The sequence below is a fragment of the Archocentrus centrarchus genome, chromosome 11, assembly GCF_007364275.1.
Source record: "Archocentrus centrarchus isolate MPI-CPG fArcCen1 chromosome 11, fArcCen1, whole genome shotgun sequence".
NCBI classification, from domain to species: domain Eukaryota; kingdom Metazoa; phylum Chordata; class Actinopteri; order Cichliformes; family Cichlidae; genus Archocentrus; species Archocentrus centrarchus.
In genome coordinates, this window is record NC_044356.1 from 21,435,526 (window position 1) to 21,462,593 (window position 27,068).

General features: G+C 41.0%; 1 protein-coding gene across 4 annotated transcripts in view; it reads left to right on the forward strand.

Moving 5' to 3' along the window:
• Nucleotides 1–27,068, forward strand: part of dync1i1a (dynein cytoplasmic 1 intermediate chain 1a) — a 62,949-nt gene that overhangs the window by 19,934 nt on the left and 15,947 nt on the right. For 3 of the 4 annotated variants that reach the window (XM_030740687.1, XM_030740685.1, XM_030740686.1), the window contains exons 8-15: nt 3,609–3,704; nt 7,274–7,445; nt 9,558–9,657; nt 9,808–9,933; nt 22,167–22,313; nt 24,834–24,947; nt 25,158–25,291; nt 25,514–25,658. In XM_030740687.1, the coding sequence (XP_030596547.1) occupies nt 3,609–3,704; nt 7,274–7,445; nt 9,558–9,657; nt 9,808–9,933; nt 22,167–22,313; nt 24,834–24,947; nt 25,158–25,291; nt 25,514–25,658 (1,034 nt within the window). The remainder of the gene's footprint in view (nt 1–3,608; nt 3,705–7,273; nt 7,446–9,557; nt 9,658–9,807; nt 9,934–22,166; nt 22,314–24,833; nt 24,948–25,157; nt 25,292–25,513; nt 25,659–27,068) is intronic. The other variant, XM_030740688.1, reaches the window with a different exon arrangement.

Sequence of the window (27,068 nt, forward strand, 5' to 3'; positions counted from 1 at the left end):
TAGTCATTTCTATCCATGATGGGAATTTTGCTCAACTCATCACTAAATGCAGGTCTGGCTTTTTCAAATGAATCAAAGTTAGAAATTCAACAACTTTTCAGAAATTTATAAAAGTCATCTTTTCATGAAAGGGACAGATTTAGCAGTATTTTAGTTAAACACTTGTGTGTATGGCCCTGTAAGCATGTGGTCTTTCTCTCTGCCCGCTCTGTTCTTTGAGCGGTCGAGAATAGCGAGTAGCAGCACTTTTAAACAAGCGCTTTGCACATGCTCAGTGTCGCTTTTGCGGTTTGTTGTGTAGACAGAGGTTGTTGACTTTGTGAGAGAAAAAAAAAATAAGAAAGATATTCTGTCTCTTAACTTTTTCTTCAGAGTGGTTCTTTTAAAAGTAAATATACAGTAGCTGAAATACATCACAGTGATTTTTTTTTGTCCTTCGACATTGTGGTTATGAAATCAGGATCCTAAAAGGATGAGTTCTTCCTGAGTCGTGTTTAGTCCCCATGCTTTGACTGTTTGTTGCTGAGTACTCCTGTGGCCCAATAAAATATAACCGAGGCAGCCCAAATCAGATTATCACAACACAAGTCCGTCATATGTTGATAAGATACACTAGGAATACCGCTTACATATTTTCTGTCCTGATAATAATTCTGATAGTGTATCTGTTAATAATATCAAAGTGACACAAGTACTCCTTTTTCCCCTCAATTTAAAAAATCTGATACTTCTTCAGATAAGTTACTGGAATATATTTTATATTCAGTAACAGATTGCCACAGATTTCTTGTTGTTCTTAAAATTGCAGCAGTAGCTGCTTGAAGGGTTAATATTAGCTTTTTTTGACATTTTATAGGTGACACTTAATCTATCCAGCTTGCTAAGCTTAAGCACATTTCTGTGTTTCCTACAATAACATTTTATACATCTGCTAATGTGGTTAGAGTGCATACCTCTGCTAGTATATGTGTCTGTGTTAACAAACACTTTTACACATTTGTGTGCGTGTGTGTACGTTGTTTCTATGTCCACACTGTGGATCTGAGAGTCTGCATACCTGCTGGGCTGCTCTGAATTGACTGGGCCTGGTCAGCATGAGAAAGCAGGCAGTGGAAGATTGAGGCAGCCAGATGCGGAGGCCCCAGGCTACAGAGGATATCATTACCCTGGGTGTGTAGCCGGCCAAAACGGGAGCCCCCAAGCGGAGTTTCATCAAGGTGGACCCCCGTCTACAGTGAGGGGGAGGATACCAGTTAACCGTCATCCTGCAGTGAGGAGAGGTATTAAGCGGCAGGTGGAAAGAGAAAGCATCCCGTGACTGGAATGAGGTGGAAACAAGAAAGTGTGCAGATACTTGCAGGGTAGCATGCAGACACACTCACACTGTGAAAGATTGTCTCTTTTCATTTCCCTTCCCTGCTTACTTTGCTATGCCGCAGGAAACTAGGCAGTGCCTCTCTGCTTGTATGTGTGAACATTTTACATAACGTTTTATATTACCATTTACTGCTGTATAGGTTTTGTTTTAGTCTGAGCACGCTCAGAAACATGTCTCTGAAAATTTCCATTTAAAGGGAATAGTAGGGATATTTTTGGTGCATACTGTTACAGAACAACTTGATGGCCATGGCCATTGGCAGAGACATCAGCAGTATCTTCGTACGGGAATTGGACCGTCTCCCCTCAGTGAGGTAACCCATAGGCCATGAATCATGCTGCCTTGCTCCACAGTCCTGTGGTCCCGGGGGTTGACAGTTTGACCGCTCCTCGATGTGGTTTCTTTCTGCTTTCCTCACGCTCCTCCCATCCCCATCACCACACATTCCAACCACCGGACCGGTCACATAAGGTCAAGAAAATAGAGTAGGATAGAAGTTGTGTGTCATATACCTTCCTGTTTTCTTTTTTTACATCTTTTTTTAAGCTTTGCTTATTAGTGACCTTAGTATGGAGGGAACAATGACTGATGTATGCCCAAAAAAACAACATTTGAGAGAAATCACAAACTGAGTCATAGAGGGAGAGACAAAAGGAACTGGAAAAAAGGGTATCCCTCTGCATTTCTGTTTGTAGCGTGTCTGTTTTGGCAGCTCAGATATGGAGCTAGTCTGGCAGTCTGCCTGTCTGGTCCTCTCTGGTCTCTCCTCCATACTGGTGGGTCACTGGTGTTTGGATCACTACAGCTGGCTGTTAACCACTAACTTGGCTGGCGCCTCACCACTATGTATTTGATATAGCGTAGTCATTTATTATATAAACATAGTATGAAAATTAAAGTCATATATCAAAAACGTTTACTTGGAAGTAAAAAGAAAAGAAAACACAAGGATTGGTAAGGATGGATATTCTGAGAATATAGTGAATAGAATAAGGCGGAACATTATCGTAATAGCATTAATATAATCAGTGGAATGGTCCAACAACTACAGTTGTATTTGTAGCAGTGAGTTCATCAAAAGCTTAGGCGAGTCCAAGTGATAAATGGACAGTTCATCTGGTGCAAGAGCAGCCCTCGAGCAAGTGGTTTTAACAGTGCCCCAGGCCATACTCTAGCTGAGTTAAACACACCCTGACATATGTGTGTTTCTGTGTGTGTGCGAGAGAGATGACATGTCTGAGGGTGTGATGTAGTCACTTCCTCCCACTGGACTGAGCAACTGTTGTCAGTTTGACCCTGCCAGTTAACCCCTCACCACCCCTGGTACTGTGGGCGAGGGCCCGGGTGTATGTGTGTTTGAGAGGGAGAGAAAGACAGATTGTATGTGTGTGTAGCGTGTGTGTTAGCAGACCACAGGTGTCTGGTGGCCGTGTCAGGGTGTTAAGAGGTCTTCAGAGAGGCCCCCCAACTCTCAGCATCTGTTTCAGAGGGAGGGAGCAGCAGAAAAGAGGAGGAGAGGTTGGCGAGGGTTAGCAACACATACCCTGAGGGGTGGTGGGGCAGTAGCTGACAAGCAGGTGCCTGTGTTGACAGTAACCCTTCATACTTGAACCTCACACACACACACACACACACACACACACACACACACACACACACACACACACACACACACACACACACACACACACACTCATACAGAGTCAAGTGTAATTGCAGAGACTGATTGGAGGGAATGCAGAGGGAATCCCCTTTTACACACACACACACACACACACACACACACACACATACATCACAGGATCTCTTTGCATGGAGTCAAAGGTGAGAGAAAGAGGGGAGAGCGCACACAACTCTTACATTTCCTGCTGAGTCTGTGTATGTTTGTGATTTTGGTGCACATTGACCAAGCTGCCTGCACAGATGTACATGCAGGACAGTAGAAATGGGCACTAGCCAGTGTCCTTTACTTATTACGTATAAGCAACTGTAAGGGAAATTGTTCAGCATTACTGCTTGAAATTCTTGTGTATTCTAAAAGTCACAGTGCGTGTGTTTGTAAGTGAACCCCATTTGGTCTGAATGTTAGTCAGGTGTACCGGTACATGTCTGGGAATGATTATTTTGGTAAGAAGGAGGGGGAGGCAGCACGCAGCGGGAGGTCGAGGAAAATTGGAACAGCTGTTGATTAACATGAGTGCTCTCTCCCTTGTTTTTTTTTTTAACTCAGTAGAGGAGGAAGAAGAAGATGAAGAGTCGATGGAAACGAAGCCAGGCATAGAGTCGGAGCAGCAAGATGAAGACGACAACAGGGAAACCAAAGAAGGTAAAAAGAATGCAGCAAAAATGAACAGCTATTATACATGAACTCATTTAATGCATTTCCCTGCATTAAATAACACCCCCAAAAAACTTCCCATTCTTGTTCTTGTACATTCTAATTCTCGCATGTTGATGGTTAGATTGTCATTTGCGTGTGACACTCTACTCCAGTCGGTGGATGTATCAGATGGGAGGGTGGGAGTGGGGGTGGGTTACAGTGGGGTTAAGGCGGGTTTCAGGATATCAGCTCCATGGCATCTTGGGGTCAGCACTGATTAAAAACCTGTCACTTGACCCCGCAGCCCCGTTTCAAAGTGAAGAGGAATGGAGAAGTGCGTGCGTGTGAAGGGTTCATGTGTTAAGTCAGAAAAAAGACAGAGGGCATCTCGAGCTGGTTAAAACACAAGCCATGATGGACATATTCATATTCTGAATATGCGTGACTGCAGCAAGTGTGAGTCAAACACACACACAGATAGACAGATGTACGTACACATGCACTCGTAAACACACAGTCATCCGTCTCCTCTCCATCCTGGCCTATTACAAGGTCTGGCCTTTGATCTCTGCCACTGAATTCACTGGGTCTTTTCTGACAACTCGTAAGAAATACAAAGAGATGGAGTGGGATCAAAGTCAAGAGGCAGGGTAAAGGTCGATATTTGTGTGTCCGTGTGTGTAAAATCCCGTGTGTGCTTGGGGACAGTGACTTCAAAAACTGGACGCCGTGCTGTGCAGCCATTACGTTCAAAGGGAGGCGTGTCGCTCTGAGGGCTTTGTTATTCTCTTGTTTATGAAGTTCTTGGTGTTTTTTTTTTTACTAGAAATGATGCATTAGGAGCTGTTTGTAGTTTATTATGTCCTGGATGTGATTCTGGTTTTGATAGAGATGAAGAGAATGCTAATATGATGTCAGAGGCACATGCTGATGCTTTTTGCTAGTAGTAGGATTAGTTAGTAGTGCAGTGTCTGTGTGTTTGTAAATTTCAGCAGGATATACTGTCTGTTAATTAGGAGGGGTTTGTATAGTGTGTGTGTGTGTGTGTGTGGGGGGGGGGGGGGGGGGGGGGGGGCAATTACAGGAAAAACAAACAAGGAGTGCTATTAAAGTGTGTGATCATCCTGAAAGAGAGCAACTTTGTACTGATGTGCAGTAACCCTTTCTAGAACCACTGGATCCCCTTTCTGTAGAGGTCGAGCCCTGTACCCCTGTCTTGATCTACACCATATACTGATTAGTTACAACCATTATCCATTAACCATTATCCTTTCACTGTCTTTAGTCATTAACTCACTGGAGACTGTTTCTCCTACATCTTTGTCTATCTGCCTAAGAAACAGCATGTTAACAGTCTGTCTCCACAGGCAATGTTTTTGTTTTGCTCCGAAATCATTCATGACCTTATTTTCAGAGCGTTTCCTTCAAGTGTTTTATTGTTGCTAGGTTAAAAAATGTCTTCTTCTTCAAAGTTTCATTGCAACTAACTGACAGCCAGGATCAGTTTCTCCTTTGACACAGACTTTTTTTTTTTTTTTTAAACAGCACCTGCTTTCACATGAAACAGCAGATAAACTCAGGTGCTAGTGCAGAGCCTTAATTAACATGATTAGCAACACCTGTGTTTACCTGCTTTTTTTTTATGTCTAAATGGTTGCCTTGAAATAGTTATAAAGAGCACCAAATATGAATGTAACTACTGTATCGTCACAGAGACATATATCAGTTAATCAGCTTCGACTGTGAGGGGAAATTCTGAGAAAACATAATTTTGGATTTAGGAAAGTGTTTTGAGTCTTGTATTTGCTATTTCGTTACATATGTAGACAACAATGTGCATACATTGTGTGAGAAGTTTGGCCACTGAGTCTCACATGGGTCTTTATGTTTATACACTGCCCAAGGAAAATTAAAGGAACACTTTTTAATCAGAGTGTACCATCAAGTCAATTAAGAGGGGCACTGAAGGGGCAACACTGAGACAACCTCACAAACAAATATAATGTGAATACCTTGTAAGTATGCATTATATCTGGCTTATTGTTATAGGTTATATAAATAGAAATATGTAAAAATGTAGTATACACTCTTGTACAAGAATGCAGTATGCATTTGTTTACCATGGAAATGTTTTGTGTCGGTTCTAGGATGTGGTTACAAAAAAAGTATTTGTAGAAATGTTAGGTCGCCTGCTCACATTGTGAGCTAATCTGGCACCTGATTTAATGAGTATTGTTAATATTCAAAACATATTTTTGCTGGAATATGTAACAGGGATGCCTAAAAATATTTGGGTAAAAGCTTAGGGCAAAATAATTATTTTAGTTTTATTATGAAATGGGGCTGTAATATTATCCAGACTTCTACATTTATTTAATATTTTCATCAATGGCAGGAGGATATCCTCATCAGTGATGGGTCTTGTTTCACTAGTTTTGCATTTGGCTAGGGTCAGTGTCACTACTGGTACCATGAGGCAATACCTGGACCCTACAGAGGTTGCACAGGTAGTCCAACTCTTCTAGGATGGCACATCAGTACATGCCATTGCCAGAAGGTTTGCTGTGTCTCCCTGCACAATCTCAAGAGCATGAAAGAGGTTCCAGGAGAGAGGCAGGGCCATAGAAATCCTTAACCCATCAGCAGGACCGGTATCTGCACCTTTGTGCAAGGCGGAACAGGATGAGCGCTGCCAGAGCCCTACAGATTGACCTCCAGCAGGCCAGTGGAGTGAATGTCTCTGACCAAACAATCAGACTTCATGAGGGTGGCCTGAGGGCCTGACGTCCTCTGATGGGCCTTGTGCTCACTGCCTGGCACCGTGGTGCATGATTGGTATTTGCCACAGAATAGAAGTGCCCTGTATTTTTCACAGATGAGAGCAGGTTCACCCTGAGCACATGTGACAGACGTGAAAGGGTCTAGACTGTTCAGCATGACCTATTTGGTTTTAGATCAGTGATGGTCTGGGGAGGCGCCACCTACACTGGGGCAGTGGGTCCCGGGATCCTCCTGATGAACGACAATGCCCGGTCTCATTTAGCGAGAGGATGCAGGCAGTTCCTTGTGGGTGAAGGAATTGATACCATTGACTGTCCTTCACACTTGAATGACCTAAATCCAATAGAACACCTCTGGGACATTATGTTTTGGTCCAGCCGATGCTGTCAGGTTGTACCTCAGACTGTCCAGGAGCTCAGTGAGACCCTGGTCCACATCTGGGAGAAGATCCCCCAGGACATCATCCATCGGCTAATTAGGAGCATGCCCCGACATTGTCAGGCATGCATACAATCACATGGGGGCCATACAAATTACTGAGCACCATTTTGAGTTACTGCAATGAAATTTTGATTTCCACTTTGATTTTCAGGGTGTCTTTGAAATAAACCCTCTGTAGGTTTATCATTTTCATTTCAATCAAACGATGTGGCATCCTTCATTCCTACCCTGTCCATATCAGTATTCATATCCAGCATGATTTTTTTTTTCCCCATTGAGATCTGATGTGTCTTCAAAGTGTTGATTTAATTTTTTTGAGCAGTGTATGTTTATGTTGAGATTTCTTCCAACAGGCACATTTCCAGTGCTGCGGGAACTGACTGAGGAGGAGAGGCAACAGATCCTGCACTCCTCTGAGTTTCAGAGTTTCTTTGACTGCAGCATCCGAGTGATGGAGCGAGCACTCGCTGAAGAAAGCGACATCTTCTTTGACTACAGTGGCCGAGACCTTGAGGACAAAGAGGGGTGAGCAAGAAGAAGGCAAATGGAAGCAAGAGGTTGGAGAGAGTGTTATATCAGCATTTATTTACAATTCAGTTTTTATTTTCATTTTACAAAGAGCCCAGCTTTTGGGGCTGTCCATGCCTTTTAATAAGAAATATGCTAAGGCTGATGCATGCCCACTGAGGATGCACCGTGTCACTGCACAGTGGGAGCTCCTTTGTTCTTCAAAATACATGTCTTCATTGTTATGTCACACTCTCAGAGTGTTGAAAGGAGCTCCCAATAACTGACAAAAAATCACAGCCTAAAGAGTCATCTTGCCATCCGAAGGGTTGTCTGTAAATGGAGGTGTTGGTTGAAGTTTTACAAGTCATAAGTGCAAAACTGTTTTAGTATACTGCTCTGCTATTATAGAAGAATGCTGCTTTTACTGACTCACGTCAACTTTGACCATTGCAGCCACAGAGAAACTTGAAGCCTGTGGTCAAATAGAGATTAAGTCTAAAACAGGCCGTGGCTCGGTGCTCAACATCAGCCCTCCTTTTTTTTTCCCCCAAGGACGTGCTTTGAAAGTGTAACAACTTACATTTCACTACCTTTTTCATTACATATAGGCTCACATAGTACTTCAGACAGTGCAGATATCATTCACATGCTGGTCACATATTGCGTGGTAATTTACGCTCCAATTATGTCGGGGTGACTTTAGGATAAAAAATTCCTCTTTTGCGTTCATTTTCACTATGAAGCTCTTGTTTTTTCTTGTGTCATAAACCAAGCTTGCACCTTTCCCTTACAGCAACATGCTGTAAAAAGCTAAAATCTCAAACTTGCTATTTAGTGCATCTCGAGCCAAGATCACTTGCTCCTAACTCCAGACCAGGCGACCCTGTGACTCCCACCACCCTTATGTCTTTTTCTATTTATTTGTTTTTCATTTGAATTATATTCAAGGACCAACATATCCCCTTTAAACAGATACATGTTTTTACGTTCTATAACTGCATGATGTTTAAGTTATTGAATAATAGAGTTAATTAATCGAGATTCCAATGCTGACCAAGATAATCTTATGATTTTTGTTATAATTTTGCAGCCTTAACTCCCATAAGAGACTACTTACAACTGGACAGCTGCCCGCTCAGAGTTGATATTCACTGTTTAGACAAACAACTATTGAGGTACACTATATGGATAAAAGTATTGGGTCACACTTCTTAATCTTTAAATTCAGATGTTTTTAGTCTTATTGCCACAGGTCTATAAAATCAATCATGTAGCCATGCAGTCTGCCGTTATAACCGTTTTTGGGTCATTCACTGAATTCAAGCGTGGTACTATAATGGGATGCTAGCATTTCAGTAAGTCAGTCTGTGAAATTTCTTCCCTGCTAGATATTCCACCATCAACTATAAGAGGTATTATAGTGAAGTAGAAGCATTTAGGAACCACAGCAACCTAGCCACAAAGTGGCAGACCATGTAAAGTTACAGCGAGTGCTGAGGTGTGTAATGCATAAAAGAATTAATAACTGCAGAGCTCCAAACCTCCTCTGGCATTAACATCAGCATAAAAGAGCTTCATGGCATGGGTTTATATGGCTGAGCAGCCCCTGTAGGTGTAATGTGTAGGTGGCCCAGTGCTTTTGTCCAAATAGTAAAACAACAATATGTAGTTTGAGCCCATAGAGCGTGCGTATTGGTGGCTAAAATTAGTGGCTCACTCATAGACAGTCTTATATATTCCTTTATGGGTTTTTTCCTTTTAAAAATTTAGTAAATTTTTAAAAATGTTTGCTTTGGTTCTAATGCATAATTCCAGTTTTAGTAAAACAGCAATGTGCAGTACAGTTTAAAAGAGTTTTTAATCACTTAATAGTGTCAGCTCTAAAACACCCTAGTTGCTGTGCAAGCAGAAAATAAGTTCCTCCCCTTCCACCATAGTTACTATCGTGTGTACGTTTTGGTAAAACCCAGACTAGGAGCTACCTTGCCAGTGATCACAAATGACCTCAGCAGAGTGAAGTCAGTATTTTACTTGGCAGGTACTTATTAACTCTGGCGAGTATTATGCTATTAGAACTGAGCTCACTTGACGTAACCTTTGACCTTTCTCTCCACTGTCTTCTTCCAGAGACTTGGGTAGTGGTTCCAGTCTGTCCTTCAGTAGGCTCTTCTATGATGAGCACTGGTCGAAACATCGTGTGATCACCTGTCTCGACTGGTCCCCTCAGGTCAGTCCTGAAGTGTTGTGTGCCACTTTGAATCCTAAACTGTAAGACTTTTTCAAACTGTAAATGATTTGCCAAAAACTAACCATGTCTCTGTTTTGTGTTTGGTTTTTTTTTTGTTTCCCTCTTGTACTCCTTTCCCTTCTCTCTCAGTATCCTGAGTTGCTGGTTGCCTCCTATAACAATAATGAAGATGCTCCCCACGAACCAGATGGTGTTGCCCTGGTGTGGAACATCAAGTTTAAGAAGGCTACCCCAGAGTACATCTTTCACTGTCAGGTACTTCAAACATACACTTACCAAACTCCACATCTATTTCCAGAACTCCGTGATGCCAATTCTGATGTCAGACTTCCACAAGGAAGGTTAGGTTTTGCCATTTCTGTCTTACATTTCTGAATGGTTATTTGCAAGTATGTATGACTACTGTACAACAGAACTGTAATGGTAAAAAAAAAAAGAAAGAAAGAAGAGGTCCTCTGATCTCCTTGTTTTCCTCTAAGAATTTCACACTCAAAAGCAGAAATATTCTCATTTTTTCATATTTATAAATTCAACTTCATGCCCATGCAGTAATTTAAAACTTTTTCTTATTTTCATGCAATAATGGTAGGGTTATTGTGAAATGAAGCAAAAGGAAATATAACGCCACACTGCCAGTGGAGTCCAGGTTTAAGTAGAAAGTGAAGTTCGGTTAGGACCATTAGAGTCAAAAAGAAGCCTGTTATTTCCATCTTCAGGAATAAATATTTGGCATTTGGGACCACCACAAGGCATCACATGACACTGATTAGATGGTCCAGGTCTAAAAAGTGAAGCCAATACAAAGTGGCTTAAATCGTCTTCTTAATGGCCACCAGCGGATGATACCTGTGGGTGCAAAAAGACATCTGGTCCAGTACAAATTTATGGGAAGACGTTCCTCAGCCGTAAACACTTTTTGGATGAGTTCATAGGCTTAATCACTGGTTTTGGGTCATACTGAAGAGAAGAAGAAGAAGAAGAAGAAGAGAAAAGTCCATTTTATAAATTTTGGTCATTCTGAGTGTTGGAAAGGAGGATTTTCTAGGATTCAACTTGTGATCGATAGATCATTAGCCAAGGGGCATGCGGTTTCTGCTGATCTGCCCCTCGCTTGTCACATGTGGTTTCAAAACACTTAGATGGTGATGGTGAAAACACTTGTTTCAAGGCTTCAAAATGGGACTTAACAAACCAATGGAGGGTATCACACTGGATCCGTCCAGCTTATATTCTGGCCATGTGTCAGACAAAGCATGAATGGAGGAGTTGGGATGGAGGTAGGTTGCAAAGTAGCTTGCAGATGAGCAGCAGCTGTGGGATCTATGTGAGATTTGCCAGTTGTTTGGGTATCAGTTGAGCCATCAGCTGATCTTCTGGCATTATAGCTGAGCTTGACTTCGTGGCTTGCCTGAACTGAGCCTGTGTTCTATTTTTGGTGGAAACTAAACCAATTTACGGTTGTGATGTTAATTGCAAATGAAAACAAAAAATTTAGGAGGGGGAGTGGGAGGTGGGATGGAGATGGAGATGGCGCGGTGGAAAGATTGACTCTGGGGACCTTCACAGCTCCCACACGGCCATATAGAGACGTCTCAGTAGTAAAACGATGTGGCCTACCACTTCCTAATCCAGCACAGAGTGTGTTAGCCCACCCAAGCTGTACTTGGAATCTTGTGAGGTGAAATCTCCTTTGTGTACATTACTGTAAAAGCAGAGTACCAGTCAAAAGTTTGGAGTGAGTGTGTCCAAACTTTTGACTGGTACTTTACATCTGTAATAGTACCGTAAGCAGTCACCTTTCTATTTAAAGTCATGTTATAAATGAACACACACTCCCACATTCAAGGTTAATTAAAAACAAGCAAACAAAAAAAATCAAACAGAGCCACATATTCCTGCGTACCAAATATTTCAACATGAAGTATAGTTCTGTAATGAATTTTTAAAGCAGTCCATTCTTTTACTGCACCATAATTTATTCTGCTGCTCAAATTCATGTGGTTGTACGGACAGATTGCAGCTATGCATTTCATAGCTGTACGATTCTGTAGATTTTCCATGTGGTTCTCCGACGTTCTCTGACTTAACAGCGTGCGGTTTCTGAGCATGCTGATCTGCAAATTATCAGCACTGAGTAGTAGATGCTTGGGAGCAAGGATGTGTAAGCAGCAAATAAAATGTTCTGTATATTAAAAGAAGCAATTCTACTGTAAAAGTTAAGTGAAGTACATCGAAAGGAACACACTAAATTGTACTGAAATAGTGGGACATTTCAGCTTGCATCAAACACAGACAAATCACTTTGACAAACCGTGTTGACTTGTCCACATGGAGAGATTTGTTTTATGTGAGTGTTTACTGGAATGCTGTGCATTACACAAAGTGATGCTGATGGAGAAAAGAAAAGAACTGAGAGCAAATAAAAACATTAAAGTGTCCCCCACACCTCATGTCTTGCAAGACAAGGATGAACAGTGGCAGATTAAGTGGAGATAAAATCGAACGAAGCCATTTAATATCAGCCATTACTCCTCGTGTCACTGTTGGATGTGGATAAAACAAACTCAGGAGGTGTTATGAGAAAGTAGAAGAACAGTCAGGGGACTGATTTTTTTTTTCTCACGAGCTTTCTCTTTGTGGTGTCTTTTGCAAACAGAGTTGCAGCTCTAGTTAGCTGTGTATCAAATGGCTTTTAATGTGTGAGCACGTTCTGCCATTTAACCCACCAAAACCACAGGGCCCGGTGCCTCTTCCTCGTTCTTTCTTCCCTTTCTCCTTTTCTGTCCACCTTTCACCTTCCATCTTTAGTTAGAGTAATAAGGAGGTCAGCCACGTGATTTCTCCCTGCATCTGTAATCTGTAACACACACTTTTGGAGTGCACACATACTGTAAATTTTGGATTGGCAAACACTGCTGCTTTTGGCAGACAATATTTAGCAACACTTGCCCTGTTTTTGTTTTTGCAGACTTGCCCACAGAAGCTGCTTTTTTTTGATGAATGGATAGGTAGATGAATAGTGTACTATATATGTGTATGCATGTGTTCGTATGTTTGTTGCTCACATGTGTAACAGCTATGTGTGTGTGTGTGTGTGTGTGTGTGTGTGTGTGTGTGTGTGTGGGATACAAAAGAATGACGGAACAGGCTGGTATTCGAATGTTGGGGTTTGTGGTTGAGGTCGGATCCAGCATGGGCTTTGTTGTAAAAAGCAGTGGCTTATAGGAGGCTTTATATTTCAGATGGGGTTGTAGTGAGGTCAGGCTCATTGGCCACTTTATTAGGCACACATGAACTCTAATTATTCCATCCAGTTTTATTTATTTATCTATATAGTGCCTAATCAGAACAGCAGTCGTTTCAAGGCACTTTATATTGTAAAGTAAAGACCCTACAATAATAAAGAGAAAACTCCAACAATCAGACAACCCCCTGTGAGCAAGCAACAGTGAGAAGGAAAAACTCTCTTTTAACAGGAAGAAAGCTCTGGCAAAACCAGGCTCAGGGAGGGGCAGCCATCTGCCACAACCGATTGGGGGTAAGGGGAGGGAGACAGGACAAAAGACATGCAGTGGAGAGCCAGAGATTAATATTGAAATGCAGAGTGGTGTATGAAGAAAATGAAGAGAAGAGAGGCCAATGTGGGAGAAATATGCTCTTTTCAGCTTCATGCTGAGACAGGATGTTTCTAATTTTGGAAATATTGTGCAAATGCGAGAAAGCAGTCCTACATATTTGTTTGGTCCTGGTCTGATTGGGGAGGTGATGAGAGAAAACTGCAGAGTCTGAGATTGATTTGCCAAAGTTACACACGGTTCAATATTAACTTTAGTGACCTCCAGTTGAGGTAACTGGGTTACATCACTTACTGCCTAGATTGATTATTATTTTACAAATATGTTTATCCTTAGCCACAGTTTCAGATTTCCTTCTATGTTGCCTGCTCTGACCCCTGGAAGATAATCAACAATGGTTGCTGGTGTCTTAATTAGCTCAAGTACAGCAGCTCTGCCCTTAAGTGATCTAATACAAAGCCTCTGTTTTCCTTTTTTTGTTTGGTGTCATATCAAGCTTTATCTTTGTTCTTGAAATCACCATAGATCATGTACAGTATGTCAAATTAAACAATACTACAAACTGCAAATATTTTAAATGTAGTGGAATCTACTGGACCACCAAAGCCCACTATGAACTAAATATAAAGTTGAGATATTATCTTTTCAACATCTATTATCTCTTTCAACAAAAACTAAAAGTGAAGCTTTGTAAAAGTGGAACTTGTGGCAATCAGGGTTCTAGCCAGCCTAAAGGGTTGATCACCCTGAGAATTTCACCTGGTTTGCGCAGCTGTTAGCACTAGCAAGCAACCCAATGAAGGTGGTAGAGAGCATTGTTAAAAATGTCGCTCCAAAAGCTCCCATAGGTGTTCAGTTGGTTTGAAATCTGGTGACTGTAAAGGGCATAGCATGTGCTTCAAATCATGCAAGTTCAGGTGTTTCCTTTAAGTTGTGTGCAACTTGTATGGAGTTACATAAGGTTGATCAAATTTATTTGCAATAATATGATATCTTTCCTGACGCATTGCTGGTCTATGTTTTTGACATGGTGATGTGGTGGAAAGATACTTACAAATACCAGTTTGATTTTGGGAGGAGTGTTAGTATCACATTGGGCAAGTGCACTCAGGGAACCATGCACAGATATTTTTGGCAGTGTGCAGCAATGCTGTAATATTGCATTCTAATGAAATACTTAGACAAATGTTCTTCACATGTGTAATAAACAGATGTCACAGGAATGACAAAGATTTTAAATCATTTTCCATTTCTTCCCACTTTGCTGTTGCACGGCCTCTCTGTTTAGCTTTTAAATCACAGCCATTCATGGCTTCCTTAGTTCTGAACATCTACACATCTTTTCTGTTTGAATGTACTTGGCCAGCACCTCTTATTGTTCTTTGGCTTTTATATTTTTCGAAATATTTTTTCTCCAATTTATAATTATTTAACTGCGCTCTTTTACATGGCACGAATTAGCTGTAGTATTAAAAACATGTCAAAACTGTTTTACATATATGAGTCTAATTTCACAGTTTTGTCATGAATTTTTTTTTTAAATTGATATTTTGATGCTTTAAAACCTGTTTACAAAAAGAGACTGTGGAAACTGAGAATTTTTGTTTTTCAAAAAAAATAAAAGCTCAGTCTAAATCTGATGTCAGCAACACATTTGATAGGTTGTATTTCTATTTCAGTCAAATAGAGTTTGATTTGATTTGCTATCTGTTTCTCCTGCTAAATTATTGCAAAGAAATCACATCAATATTAATGAGTATTTAAAGCATTTACTCATTAATTTTAGAAACGTTTTGCAATTATTGGAACTTATTTTAACTAAAAAACAAACAAATGGAAAGCAAAGTAATGGAGAACTGCCGGCAGGTGCGAATGCAGGCAGCGATAGGTCCAAAAAGCAGAAGTCTGTAGGCCTGTTCACACGTGACAAAACAGGAGCATCATTGTGTAAATAAAATTAACATTTTAACTTAGTTGTCTTGTTTTTATAATTGTCAAAAGTATCAGAATCAAAAATAAAATCCTGCATTTTACACAACATCCCAGCATCTTTGGAAGTGGGGTTTCTGTACAATATAAATGCAATTTCTTACTGTTATCAAACTCTGCTTGGGTCAAGAAAGCGAATAAACTGTACCTGAAATGAAACAGTAGGGGATCCCTTTACAAACTGGTTAATGCAATTTCATGATCTCACTTTTGGAGCCATTGATCTATCTTGGTCTTTAGGAAAGGGTCCGTCACTGCTGTGGATTCTGGCACCAGTGTGCTCTCCCCTCACGACGTGTGTCCCAGCAGTTGGACCCATCATCACCCCTTCCCAGTTGGGTCCAATCTTGTAACTTCACACCAGCCTCTCAAGTGGGCAAAGTCATACCACATTAAACAGACCATTTGACTTGAAGCCTCTGCTGAACCCCCCAAACCACAGGACTCCCTGTAACAACCCTCGCCGCTACTGTCATATCCCATTGGACTCAGTCATATTTTTATTAATATCTCGCTGTCTAGCGTCCCTTCTTGGGTCTTTGGCACTTCCAGAAAGGTTGGATGAGAGAAGTGGAGGAGGCAGAGAGGAGAGTGGGAGAGAGGGCAAGGGTGGAGGGAGTAGGATGAGAAGTATTTGCAACAGGATTATTTATTGTCTTTATGTGAGTTTGAACCCATGTGCAGTTATACTGGTGAACAAACTTGCACTATGCTCAGACTAACAGTTTCCCTGTGGAGAGTTTTAAAGTTATTCTGATTGTCATTACATGTCAATAGATGGAGCCTCACCTGACAAAATGTGTGTTGAATTTTATAGAAAATGTGTTTATCTTGTACCACTTTGACTTAATCCTTTTCAGCAGTTACATGAAATGAAATTTGCTGGACTGTTTCATTGAAAACATTTCCCAGGTAAGTACAATAACTGAGGTGTTAGTATCAACAAACATTATACCAATATTGGCCCTACATATCAAGCAGAGCTGAATACATTTAAACCAAATGAATCCAAGTGAAAATATGAGTCAAGCAAACAAACAAGTTATGGAAAATAAAGGCAGACCAGCTCTAGGAGGCAAAGAAAGGCCTGTTTGTGTTCCCAGAGCCGCCTCCTCATGCTTTCGCTCAATTCTTTGCCTGATGAAATGGAGACTCTGGCTTGGTATTTCTCTCTCCTTGCCAGAAACCACAGAGTGACAAAATCTGTGGGGTGTCATAAACGAGTGAAGCCAGGGGGAGAAAGGGAGGAGAAAGGTGGTTGCGAAGCCGGGATGCAACCAAAGACAGTCGGATCCATCTGGTCCTGATAAGGCAGAGTGGAAAACAGATGAGTGCGGTGAGGCAGATGGCGGGGTTGGGGGGGTGGGATGGGGCTGAGGAGTGGATCTGCTTGGGAGAATATACTGCCTAGCGTGCCATATCAGGCCCCCTCCCCGTTTCTCCTCAACATAGTGCTCTCACTTCATTCCTGCCTTCCCAAGTCGACTTGAGCAACAGTTTGTTGCCTGAGGAAAGAACAAAAGAGAGGGCAAGGTAACAAAGGAAGGACTGTTTGCCCCTCTGTAGCTTTCTTTCTCTTTCTGTCATACCTTTAAACATCACTAATCCCTTGCTGGGTGCCATCTTTCATCACGCTGTACCATGTGTGTATTATCCTACACAGAACACTTCCTATTGATATAATAAAGGCTGCCAGAAACACTTAGCCTTGGGAGCCTGTGTGTGATATGGTAGATGATACATGTGTGCAGAACTTGCCTGAAGAAAGAAATGAAACCTGCTGTTCTGACTGCCAGAGTATCTCTCAGTAAAACTTCCCTAATTTATCTCAGGCATAATATACTGTACCAAAGTGACTCTTGTTGCCGGCTTTTATACTTGGAGTTGTCACTCCCTAAATCCTGTCCATCTGGACTGGCAGGAGATGACTTAGAAGGTGTCTGACCTGCGCTGCATGTGAGATGAGAACCGTCCACAGAGCCACTCTGCATTTGGAAATGAAACGTCAACCTCTGAATATGAACATGAGCAACAGCCCTGCTGTGGCGATGCAGTCTCACTGGATGTTACGCATAAGACATAAGAAACCATGGAAGAGATTAACTGTATTTATATTAGGTCTGATTCAAAGAAATCTATCTGTCCGTTCATCCATCCATCCATCCATCTATATGGATGGCTAGCTAGCTAGAAAAAATTAACAGGTCCAGCAGCTCAATGCATTTAGGCATGCAGAAATGGTCAAGGCCACCTGCTGAAGTAAACCAAGCATCAGAATAGGAAAGAAAGGTGATTTAAGTTACTTTGACCAGGACGTGTTTGTTGGTGTCAGATGGGCTGGTCTGACCAGTTCAGAAACTGCTTATCTACTGGGATTGATGATAGATGATAGAAAGACAACATAACCACTTGTTACAATCAAGGTACGCAGAAGAGCATTTCTGAATGCACAACATGACAAACCTTGGATCAGATGGGTTACAGCAGCAGAACACCACACAGGGTATCACTCCTGCTAAGAACGAGAAACTGAGGCTACAATTCATACAGATCAATTCTGCCTTGTATCAACATTTCAGGGTGCTGCTGGTGGTGTCATGGTGTGGAGGATATTTTCTTGGCACACTTTTGGCCCTTTAGTACAAACTGAGCATAATTTAAACAACACAGCCTACCTGAGTATTGTTGCTGACCATGTCCATCCCTTTATAACCACACTGTACCCACTTTCTGAGCAGGATAACACACCATGTCACAAAGCTCAAATCATCTTAAACTAGTTTCTTAAATATGACAGTGAGTTCACTGTATTCAAATGGCTTCCACAGTCACCAGATCCCAATCCAATAGAGCACCTTTGGGATGCAGTGGAACGGTGATTCGTATCACTCTAATGGTTTAAAACTCAAACTGCTTCTCACAAAAATAGCTAGCCACACATTTTTTGTTTTTTATTTCTTTGTTTTTTGGTTTTGGTTTCCCGTTACAAATGACTTCCTTCACTCACTCATATTGTTTGGATGATTGGTTCTCAAGAACGCGCCTGTTCTGCACAGCCACACCGTGAACAGGCACAATCACACGCACACATTCAGTGAGTGTGTCCTCATAGTTGTCCTATTTTGTAAACAATAACTTTATGACTGTGTGCATATGATGCCTTTAGGTGACATCTATAAATTATGGCTACAAAGCGTTACATGAGTTACACTCACCTAGAAAGATCTCTAGTTTCACAAAATTTCAGACCTTTAATGCAGTACTAGATTCATACATGCGATATTTTATACAGTCATGTTTAGACACTGTGAAATATTTTCTTTTAACAGATGCAAACCCAGTGTTGGAGTCTCGATGGCAAAAACTCAAAAATAAATAAAAAGTAGGCGGAATTACAGAAAGATTACAGAAATACAGCCAAAAACATAACCATGCTTCCCATAATTCAACTATAAAGTCAGACATTAATTTCCTCTGACTTTGATATTGAGATTCCTTCAACCAGTTCACATTTAGCTTAAATCATAAACTTGCTTATACTGTAGCACGCAGCAAATTGATCTTATTTCAGCGCCTAATTACATACAGTACATTTAAAACGGGTGCAAGTTTAAAACATATGTGCTGATGTGACATTTGATTAGCAGAATTTAGGGAGAATGACTTTAATCTTAAACCCAAGTTGCTGCTGGCAGGCGCCTCATAGTGCATTATTGGGACAAAGCGGGGCTAATTTTCAGTAGCTCTTTCACTAAGCCTGACAGCACATGAGGGGAATGATGGCATAACCTGTGGTTTCTCAAAGAGGGGATTCAGAGTTTAGACGGGAATTTTCCTTTTAAGATGGGAACACTGATAGGGCTTACGATTTAAAGTAACATATGGAGCAAATAGAGGAGTTGCTTGATTTGATTTAGCTTCTCTTTGTCATTACTCATGTGGGGTAGAGATGTTTATTTAGGGTGGTAACTCGGGGAGGAAACAGGAGACAGCAGAGCGCATGGATGTTTTATGTTTGTGTCGGAATATTCTTTTGGAATTACGTGTTAATTTTATTTAATTTTTGATGTTGGTAATAGTAAAAGGAGTTCTGGTCTTAACTAGAAAGATGTGAATTTAATGAGAAGTTTATATTTGAATCTAATCTGGTGAAGATACTGAAACCTCAGATGAGGAATGACACATTCATGACCAGGTTAGCTGTTCCCATTCCTTGTGCTCACACAGTCAAATCTTTCATCATAGAAGAAGAAATAAGAACCAAGAGTTCTTAGATTGTTTAGAGTTTTGAGACAGATGGTTGTGGGGGTGGAACCATGTGCATGTTAAGCGGATGTGTGTGGGTTTGTGTGTAGCGATGACAAAGGCTGCAGGACTATGGTTTATTAGCCCACTGATGGAGTCTGATGGAGGAGGAACAGACCTCAAACAGCAGCCTGTGAGACGACCACAGAGGGTAAAGGTCATCAAGGAACTCTGGGTCATTAGAGTGATCACAGCCAAGAAAACATCTTCGACATGTTTGAGAACAGCTGCTTTTTCAGCACAAAACATTATTCCAGATTTTTGTTTTTTATGATTTGTTAACACAAAAACACATGATTGTATATTGTTTAATCCAGTGGTTGGTGTCTTTACATAATCCATTAAATCCATAAAAATATGTTATATAGTACACCTTATTTGAATAACAGTCAGTGAATTTCCATTAATCAGACAGCTTTAGATGTTCCTGGTCAAACCATTGAGTCTTGCTTAGTAATTCATGCTAATAAGGTTCTAACCTTGATCCCTTTTTTCTCAGACTGTGTAAATAAACTTTTCAGATTGGGTCTTTTTGCCAGCTGACAAGCACCTTTTTTTTTTTTTTAACCACCAAATTTTAGTTTATTTGGAGTCTAGACATCTGAAGTGACTCCCAAGCCATGCTGCTGGAAGCCGTGACTCCTCAGAAGTAAGAGAAAAGAGAAATAAAGAGTGTGAAGTGTTTTCTTTCCCTTTGGTTTGTTTTCCAGTCTCCTTTCAAAATGAACTGGGGTTTGGAGTTGGCTGCTTTGCACATGGTGTGGTGGAAGGGATGGCGAGAGAGAGAGAGAGAGAGAGAGAGAGAGAGAGAGAAATAAAAAAGAACTGAAAAATAAGCACATTTTACTATTGCAGATGTAGTGGGATCTTTCTAGACTATAAACAAAATTGTATAACACATTTGTTGTTGCGATACTACCTTTGCACTGTTCAGAGATCCCATCAAATTGATTTGTATGTTTACTTTTTGTGGTATATGCAGTACATCCCAGGCCTCTATTAGTATTTTCTATTAAAAGAAATTTAGATTTGTGAAAAAAAACAAAAAACAAACACAGTAGAGCTGAAAAAGAATCCTAATGGGATTCAAAACTAAACCAGGTATAACCTTCATGGTTCATGTTGCTCTAGACTCTAGCCAGCGATTTAAAGATCTAGCAACAATTAGTCAGTGTGCTTACCTTGGTGCTTATTTCAGAACACTTACAGCCATGTTTTTGCTGCTACAGCCTGCCAGATGTTCACGATAGTCAGTGCAAGTCAGGCATAAATGGACCCAAAACTCCTGCAGCCTGAGCACAGCCTAACTGACATTACTGAGTCCTTTCTGTGGTTTAGCATTTACCTTTATCCCATAATTACTATTTGTAGCCACAGTGGCTGATGCTTAGCTGAACTTAACATAGGTTCACCTGTTTAAAGCATTATCGCAATCTCTGTTGTTCCACAGGAAAGCATTGGTCTAAAACTTTAGCTCCTTTGAGGTTTATTTCTCTATTTTTTTGTAGCCATTCTTATTATAATAATCATTAATCATAGTTTAATTTGTAATTGCCTTCATAAGACTTCCTATAATCACGTTTATAGGAGTTTGTGTTTATTAAGACGCTTGTTAACAAGTAGTTGTATCATCAGCATTAACAAGGCGATACCTAAGATACATATCTTAGGTGTCACCTTGTTAATGCAGTGATGAATTTTGGAGGATCCTGATAAAGTTTTGTCTCCAAGCAGTCTATGAACTGCTGTTTCAACAGCTAAAACATCTGATATACAGTTTTCAAGAACACTAAAACTGTCACCAATGCTCCTTCCTACAAATCTACGATTGTATGAGGCAACGATCCATTTGCGAAACCCGCCCTCCATGTTGTTCTAACTTTACTGTTTTCAGTTGTGATTTGTGTTTGTGAGCTTTGCTCTGTTGGCCCTGTCATTCCTGTAATTTATTTCTCCTCTCAACAGGACTATGCTTTTTCATTGGTTCTGATGAATCTGTCAATGCATAACACCACTTAACCTCCTGTAGCGCTATGCTGCAGGATGCTGAAATAATTTTCTCATAGCTCAGAAGCACAGATGCTTCAGTGGCTCTGGGTCAGGGGGAGCTAGCTGTTGCACGCAGAAGCCCTTATGGGACGAGCACTGAAGAGGAACCAAAACTCAATAAACACGGCGATGAGGTGGGGGGGGGAGGTAGTTCAAGGGTGCGCTTGTCATGATGGAGGCTACGGTGAGCGCTCCAGTGGCTGCTGGGGTTTTGATGCTGTAATGTGAAACGGCTGGAGGAAAGAGGACTACAATTCTCCTCTTTGTCTGGTCTGCAGCCCAGTGTCACCCCTCTCTCGTCTCCTCAGCAGACCTTCACAGTGCCCAAACTCGTCATCTCCGTCTCTGTCTGTGTCCCCATGTACGCCACCCATCACGATGCCTTGATCGCTCGCTCTCCCTTGCACCCGGTCAAGCGTAACCATTTTCAGTTCACATCTTTATTTGCTTTTGGGCTTTTCTCACCATCTGCATTCAGTTCATGATAATGTCTGTTACAACCATTCCCATAAAATAACCTCACACCAGAGTAATCCGCAGTAATTCTCCTCTCTCTTTTTCTCTCCTTAGTCACCGGTGGTGTCTGTGGGTTTTGCCAGGTTTCATCCCAACCTGGTGGTAGGGGGCACGTACTCAGGACAGATAGTCCTGTGGGACAATCGCAGTCATCGCCGGACCCCTGTCCAGAGGACCCCTCTGTCTGCTGCTGCGCACACTGTAAGGATGGTTTTCACATCAGTATGATATATAAAGCAACAAAGTAAAGGTTTATCTCTGCTTTTTATTTAGAACTTCTGGATTTAACACTGAGCCAATGAAGAGAAGCCAATATGGAAGAAATATGCTCTCTCTTTCTAGTCCCTGTCAGTTCTCTCGCTGCAGCATTTTGGATCAGCTGAAGGCTTTTCAGGGAGGTTTTGGGATATCCTGATAGTAATGAATTACAATAGTCCAGCCTAGAAGTAATAAATGCATGACTTGGCTTTTCAGCATCACTCTGAGAAAGGATGTTTTTAATTTTAGAAATATTGCGCAAATGCAAGAAAGCAGTCCTACATATTTAATATGTGCATTGAAGGACATATCCTGGTCAAAAATGACTCCAAGATTCCTCACAGTGTTACTGGGGGTCAGTGTAATGCCATCCAGAGTAAGTATCTGGTTAAACATCATGTTTCTAAGATTTGTGGGGACAGAGTACAAGAACTTCAGTTTTATCTGAATTTAGAAGCAGGAAATTAGAGGTTATTCAAACCTTCATGTCTTTAAGACATTCCTGCAGTTTAACTAATTGGTGTGTGTCATCTGGCTCAACAGTATTGAACACTGTACTGAGGTCTAACAGGACAGGCACAGATATGAGTCCACTGTCTAAGGCCACATGAAGATCATTTGTAACCTTCAGTGCTGTGTACTGTGATGAATTCTGAAACCTGACTGAAACTCTTCAAATAAATCGTTCCTCTGCAGATGATCAGTTTGCTGTTTTACAACTACTCTTTCAAGAATTGTTGAGATAGAAGGAAAGTTGGAGATTGGCCTGTAATTAGCTGAGACAGCTGGGTCAAGTGATGGCTTCTTAAGTAAAGGTTTAACTACTTCCAGCTTAAAGGGCTGTGGTACATATCCAGTTAATAAAGATCGATTGATCATATTCAAGATTGAAGCATTAATTAATGGTAGGACTTCTTTGAGCAGCCTTGTAGGAATGGTGTCTAACAGACACGTTACCAGTTGAGCTGAATTCTCTTGTATGAAGAGATGTGTTGAAAACAAATTGTGCTCACTGTTTGGAGACAGGTTGCCTTCCACCAATTGACCTGTACAATTACCTCGCGATTGAAAGTGATCGCCCAGAAGTTGAAGGCTGCTTTGCAAATGATCAATTTCTTGTTCTTCACCTACTAAATGAAAGAAATATTCACCCAAGATCCAAATTACATAATGCTGTCTTTTAAAAGTGTGCTTTTGTACATCCTGGCTGCACTGGAAGAAGGAGGACTGGCAACCAGAAATTGCTAAAGTGGATCTCTGGCAGGGATATAATTGTTTTCTAGTAATTAAAATATTGCAGTGGATCCTCTATAAGGATCACAAGTGGACAGTTTTTCTTCTTTGGAGAGGTGATTTAAATATTCTTTGACTGAAAAATCGGTTCAGTCGAGTATAGTTGGAACAGTGTTTTGTCCTTCAGAGCTCCGTGTGGGTCACATGACTGAACACTAAATTGTTAGTTTGATTAAAAGACCTGAAATAAGCTTTAACCAACAAGAAAAAAAAAAAAAAGCAGATAAACACATTTTTTATCCAAAAATTCAGTCAGATAAATATGATGCAATGATTTTCAGGATACCAAATAGACTGAATGATTTTTATATGATAATCTGTGTTGTAGGACCTCTCCGCAGTAGACATAAACTTGATAGAAGCAGTCATACTCGAGGCATAACTGAAAGGGCAGCTCAGTTCAGCTTCAGTGAACTCACTGGCCTTCAGCAAATTACTGTTGAATATAAACTAACAATATCTTAAGAACTCGGCTTGTTTATAATCACAGCTACAGTAGACACAGACATTGTTACATGCCATCCATACTGTAGCGTTAAAGGGGCTGTGGACTCTAATAATGAGGCCGCCATTCTCCCGATAGTGAGTACAGCATGCTAGCATGGTGCTGATTGCTGAATGGATTCTTTGTGTGGCCCAGTGCACAAATCAATTACTGCCCAGTAATGATATAATGGCTTCACACACTTGTGGATTTGAGTAGCAGCACACGTCTGAAACGTAGGGTGATTTGAAAGGACGGATGCACACTGGCATGTGAGCTGTCTGCATCTCTTGGCCCAAAAAGCATCTAATGACATCATGTGTTTAAGGAAAAAGAAAAAATGTGATCATCATATTGTTTATTCATTAATAGTAGAATATCAAAATTAATGACATACCGGTGCTACTGACAGCCTGCTACAATTACGAATGATTCAGCTATTTATTGTACAAGAGGAAATTGTTATGCTTCAATTCAAAGAGAGTAATAATTAAGAATTATAATGTGTTCACAATTTACAGCAAAATAAGTATTATCCTAAAGGATATTGTTGCAATTATACTTCAGTTAATTATACTTCAGACATTTTTTTTTTTGCCTTTTGTTTTGCATTGTGCAAGGATATATCTTCACCCATCTAATCCATTTGTGTGTTTGTGTGTGATCGTGTGTGTGTGTTTGTCTAGCACCCAGTGTACTGCGTGAATGTGGTCGGCACCCAGAATGCCAACAACCTGATCACTGTATCCACAGATGGCAGGATGTGCTCCTGGAGTCTGGACATGCTCTCCCAGCCTCAGGTACACAAATCTCTTACCACTCATCAGTCAAACAGTCCACACAACCTGCAAGCTGCAGTTTAAAAAAAATGAAGACATTTTTTATGACTCACTAATGCTAGTTTTTTAAAAGGCAGTTTCATGCTATATCCACTCTAATAACGTGTGTGTGTGTGTGTGTGTGTGTGTGTGTGTGTGTGTGTGTGTGTGTGTGTGTGTGTGTGTGTTTAGGAGACCATGGAACTGGTTTACAATAAATCCAGACCTGTAGCGGTGACGTGCATGGCGTTCCCCACGGGAGACGTTAACAACTATGTGGTTGGGAGCGAGGAGGGCACTGTGTACACTGCATCCAGACATGGCAGGTTGGTAAATGAAACATATATGCTCGAACCCAAACACGCATGAAAGCTCACAAAAAAAATTGTTGATCGTGGTGTCGCCTGTTCATTGTGTGAGAAGTTTTTAGAAGAAGATTGTCCCTAAATTAGATTATATTTAAGCCTGTTTTTATCAGATTGCATTTAAATAACTAAAAAAGTAGCCATAAAGTTCAAGATGCTACCTTCTGTGTTTTCCCTCTCCAGTAAGGCGGGTATCTGTGAGATGTTTGAGGGCCACCAGGGGCCCGTCACAGGCATCAGCTGTCACGGCGCAGTGGGCACCGTCGACTTTTCCCACCTCTTTATCACATCCTCCTTCGACTGGACCGTCAAACTCTGGAGCACCAAGGTACGGTGTGGGAGGTGTGTGTTTGCGTGAGAGGGGGAGAGAGAGAGAGAGAAAGAAGAAGAGGAGAAAGAAAGAATGTGCGGGGGGTTGATTGTGACCTCCGAGAGGTTGTAGAGCAGATCCTGAGAGGGAAAGAGAGTGAACGGGTGAGGAGGGAAAGTTGAGTACAGAAGGTGATCAGATTTTTGAATATCAATCCGCCTCTTACAACTTGTGTGTCTCTGTGCATATATGTTTTATGAATAAGCTGGATAGAATCTGTTATTGTGTCTATGGGTACTCTGTGTGTGTAAATTTGTAGCATAAGTTTTCACTAGTAACCACGTATATAAAGACGGTTTAAACCTCCAGGTCTAAAAAGTGAAGCTATTATAGAATTATCTTAAGCCTGCAGTCTTTTTAATGACCAGCAGGGAGCAGCTTTTCGAGTTCTTTCTATAAAGAAGTTGATAGGTTCAGATCATTTTAAAAACTCAGAGAACAAACACACAACTCTTTTGAACTTGCGCAAGGAGGAGAGATCCGTTCCTTGAACTCAGCTCGCGGCTGAGCGGAAGTTATCTGTCCCCGCGAACTGCTTCCTGCGCAGCGCTTTTATTCGGATTTTCACAATAAGATCACGTGGGTTACATCAAACACAGTTTACAGCATGTAATAAACAACATTCTTGGCTTTTTCCTTACCATATATGGTCGTAAGCATACTGTGACATGTGCACATGTAACATGGCGTATACGAGACACGTATCCTATATGTGTTCTCTGCAGGCTGAGAGCAGCCTGCAGGTAACTACAACTTCCTTTGTAAGAAATACCACCACGTGTTCCCATTTCAAACATAAAAACAACAGTATCATATGCACATAAAACAACTTATAGAAAATATACAAACAGAAGATATGATAATTTATAATAAACAGAATGGAATTTATACCATAACTCCAACAGAAGTCTATAATGTTCAACCAAAAGGCACCCTCTCAAGGCGAAAAATGAAGCCAACACAGAAGTGGCAAAACTTCCTCTAGGTGCCACTTGAGGCTGGCTCTAAAAGAGAGTCAGTCCCCATCGACTCCCATGTTAAAATGCCCAAATTAATAGCTTTAATTGAAGTGGAACTCTTCACTGAAAGGTGTGCATGCTGTCGGTACCTTTTGGAGCATTTTTTAATGGATTATCTAAGTGATGTTATGTGGTATAGAAAATCCAAGAAATTTGTGCATCAGTTTTGGTGAGTAAAATTATACTCTTTTATTAGCCCATTACATAGCACTGATTAGCTGATAGAGTTGTGTGACTCTATGCAGTCCTTCCTGATGATCAACAAGTGTGAGGACCTCTATAAAAGCAGAGTTTTAGCAGTTTACTCCTGCGGAGCATTAAGGTGCGTGTTAGCAAAATGCCACAATCT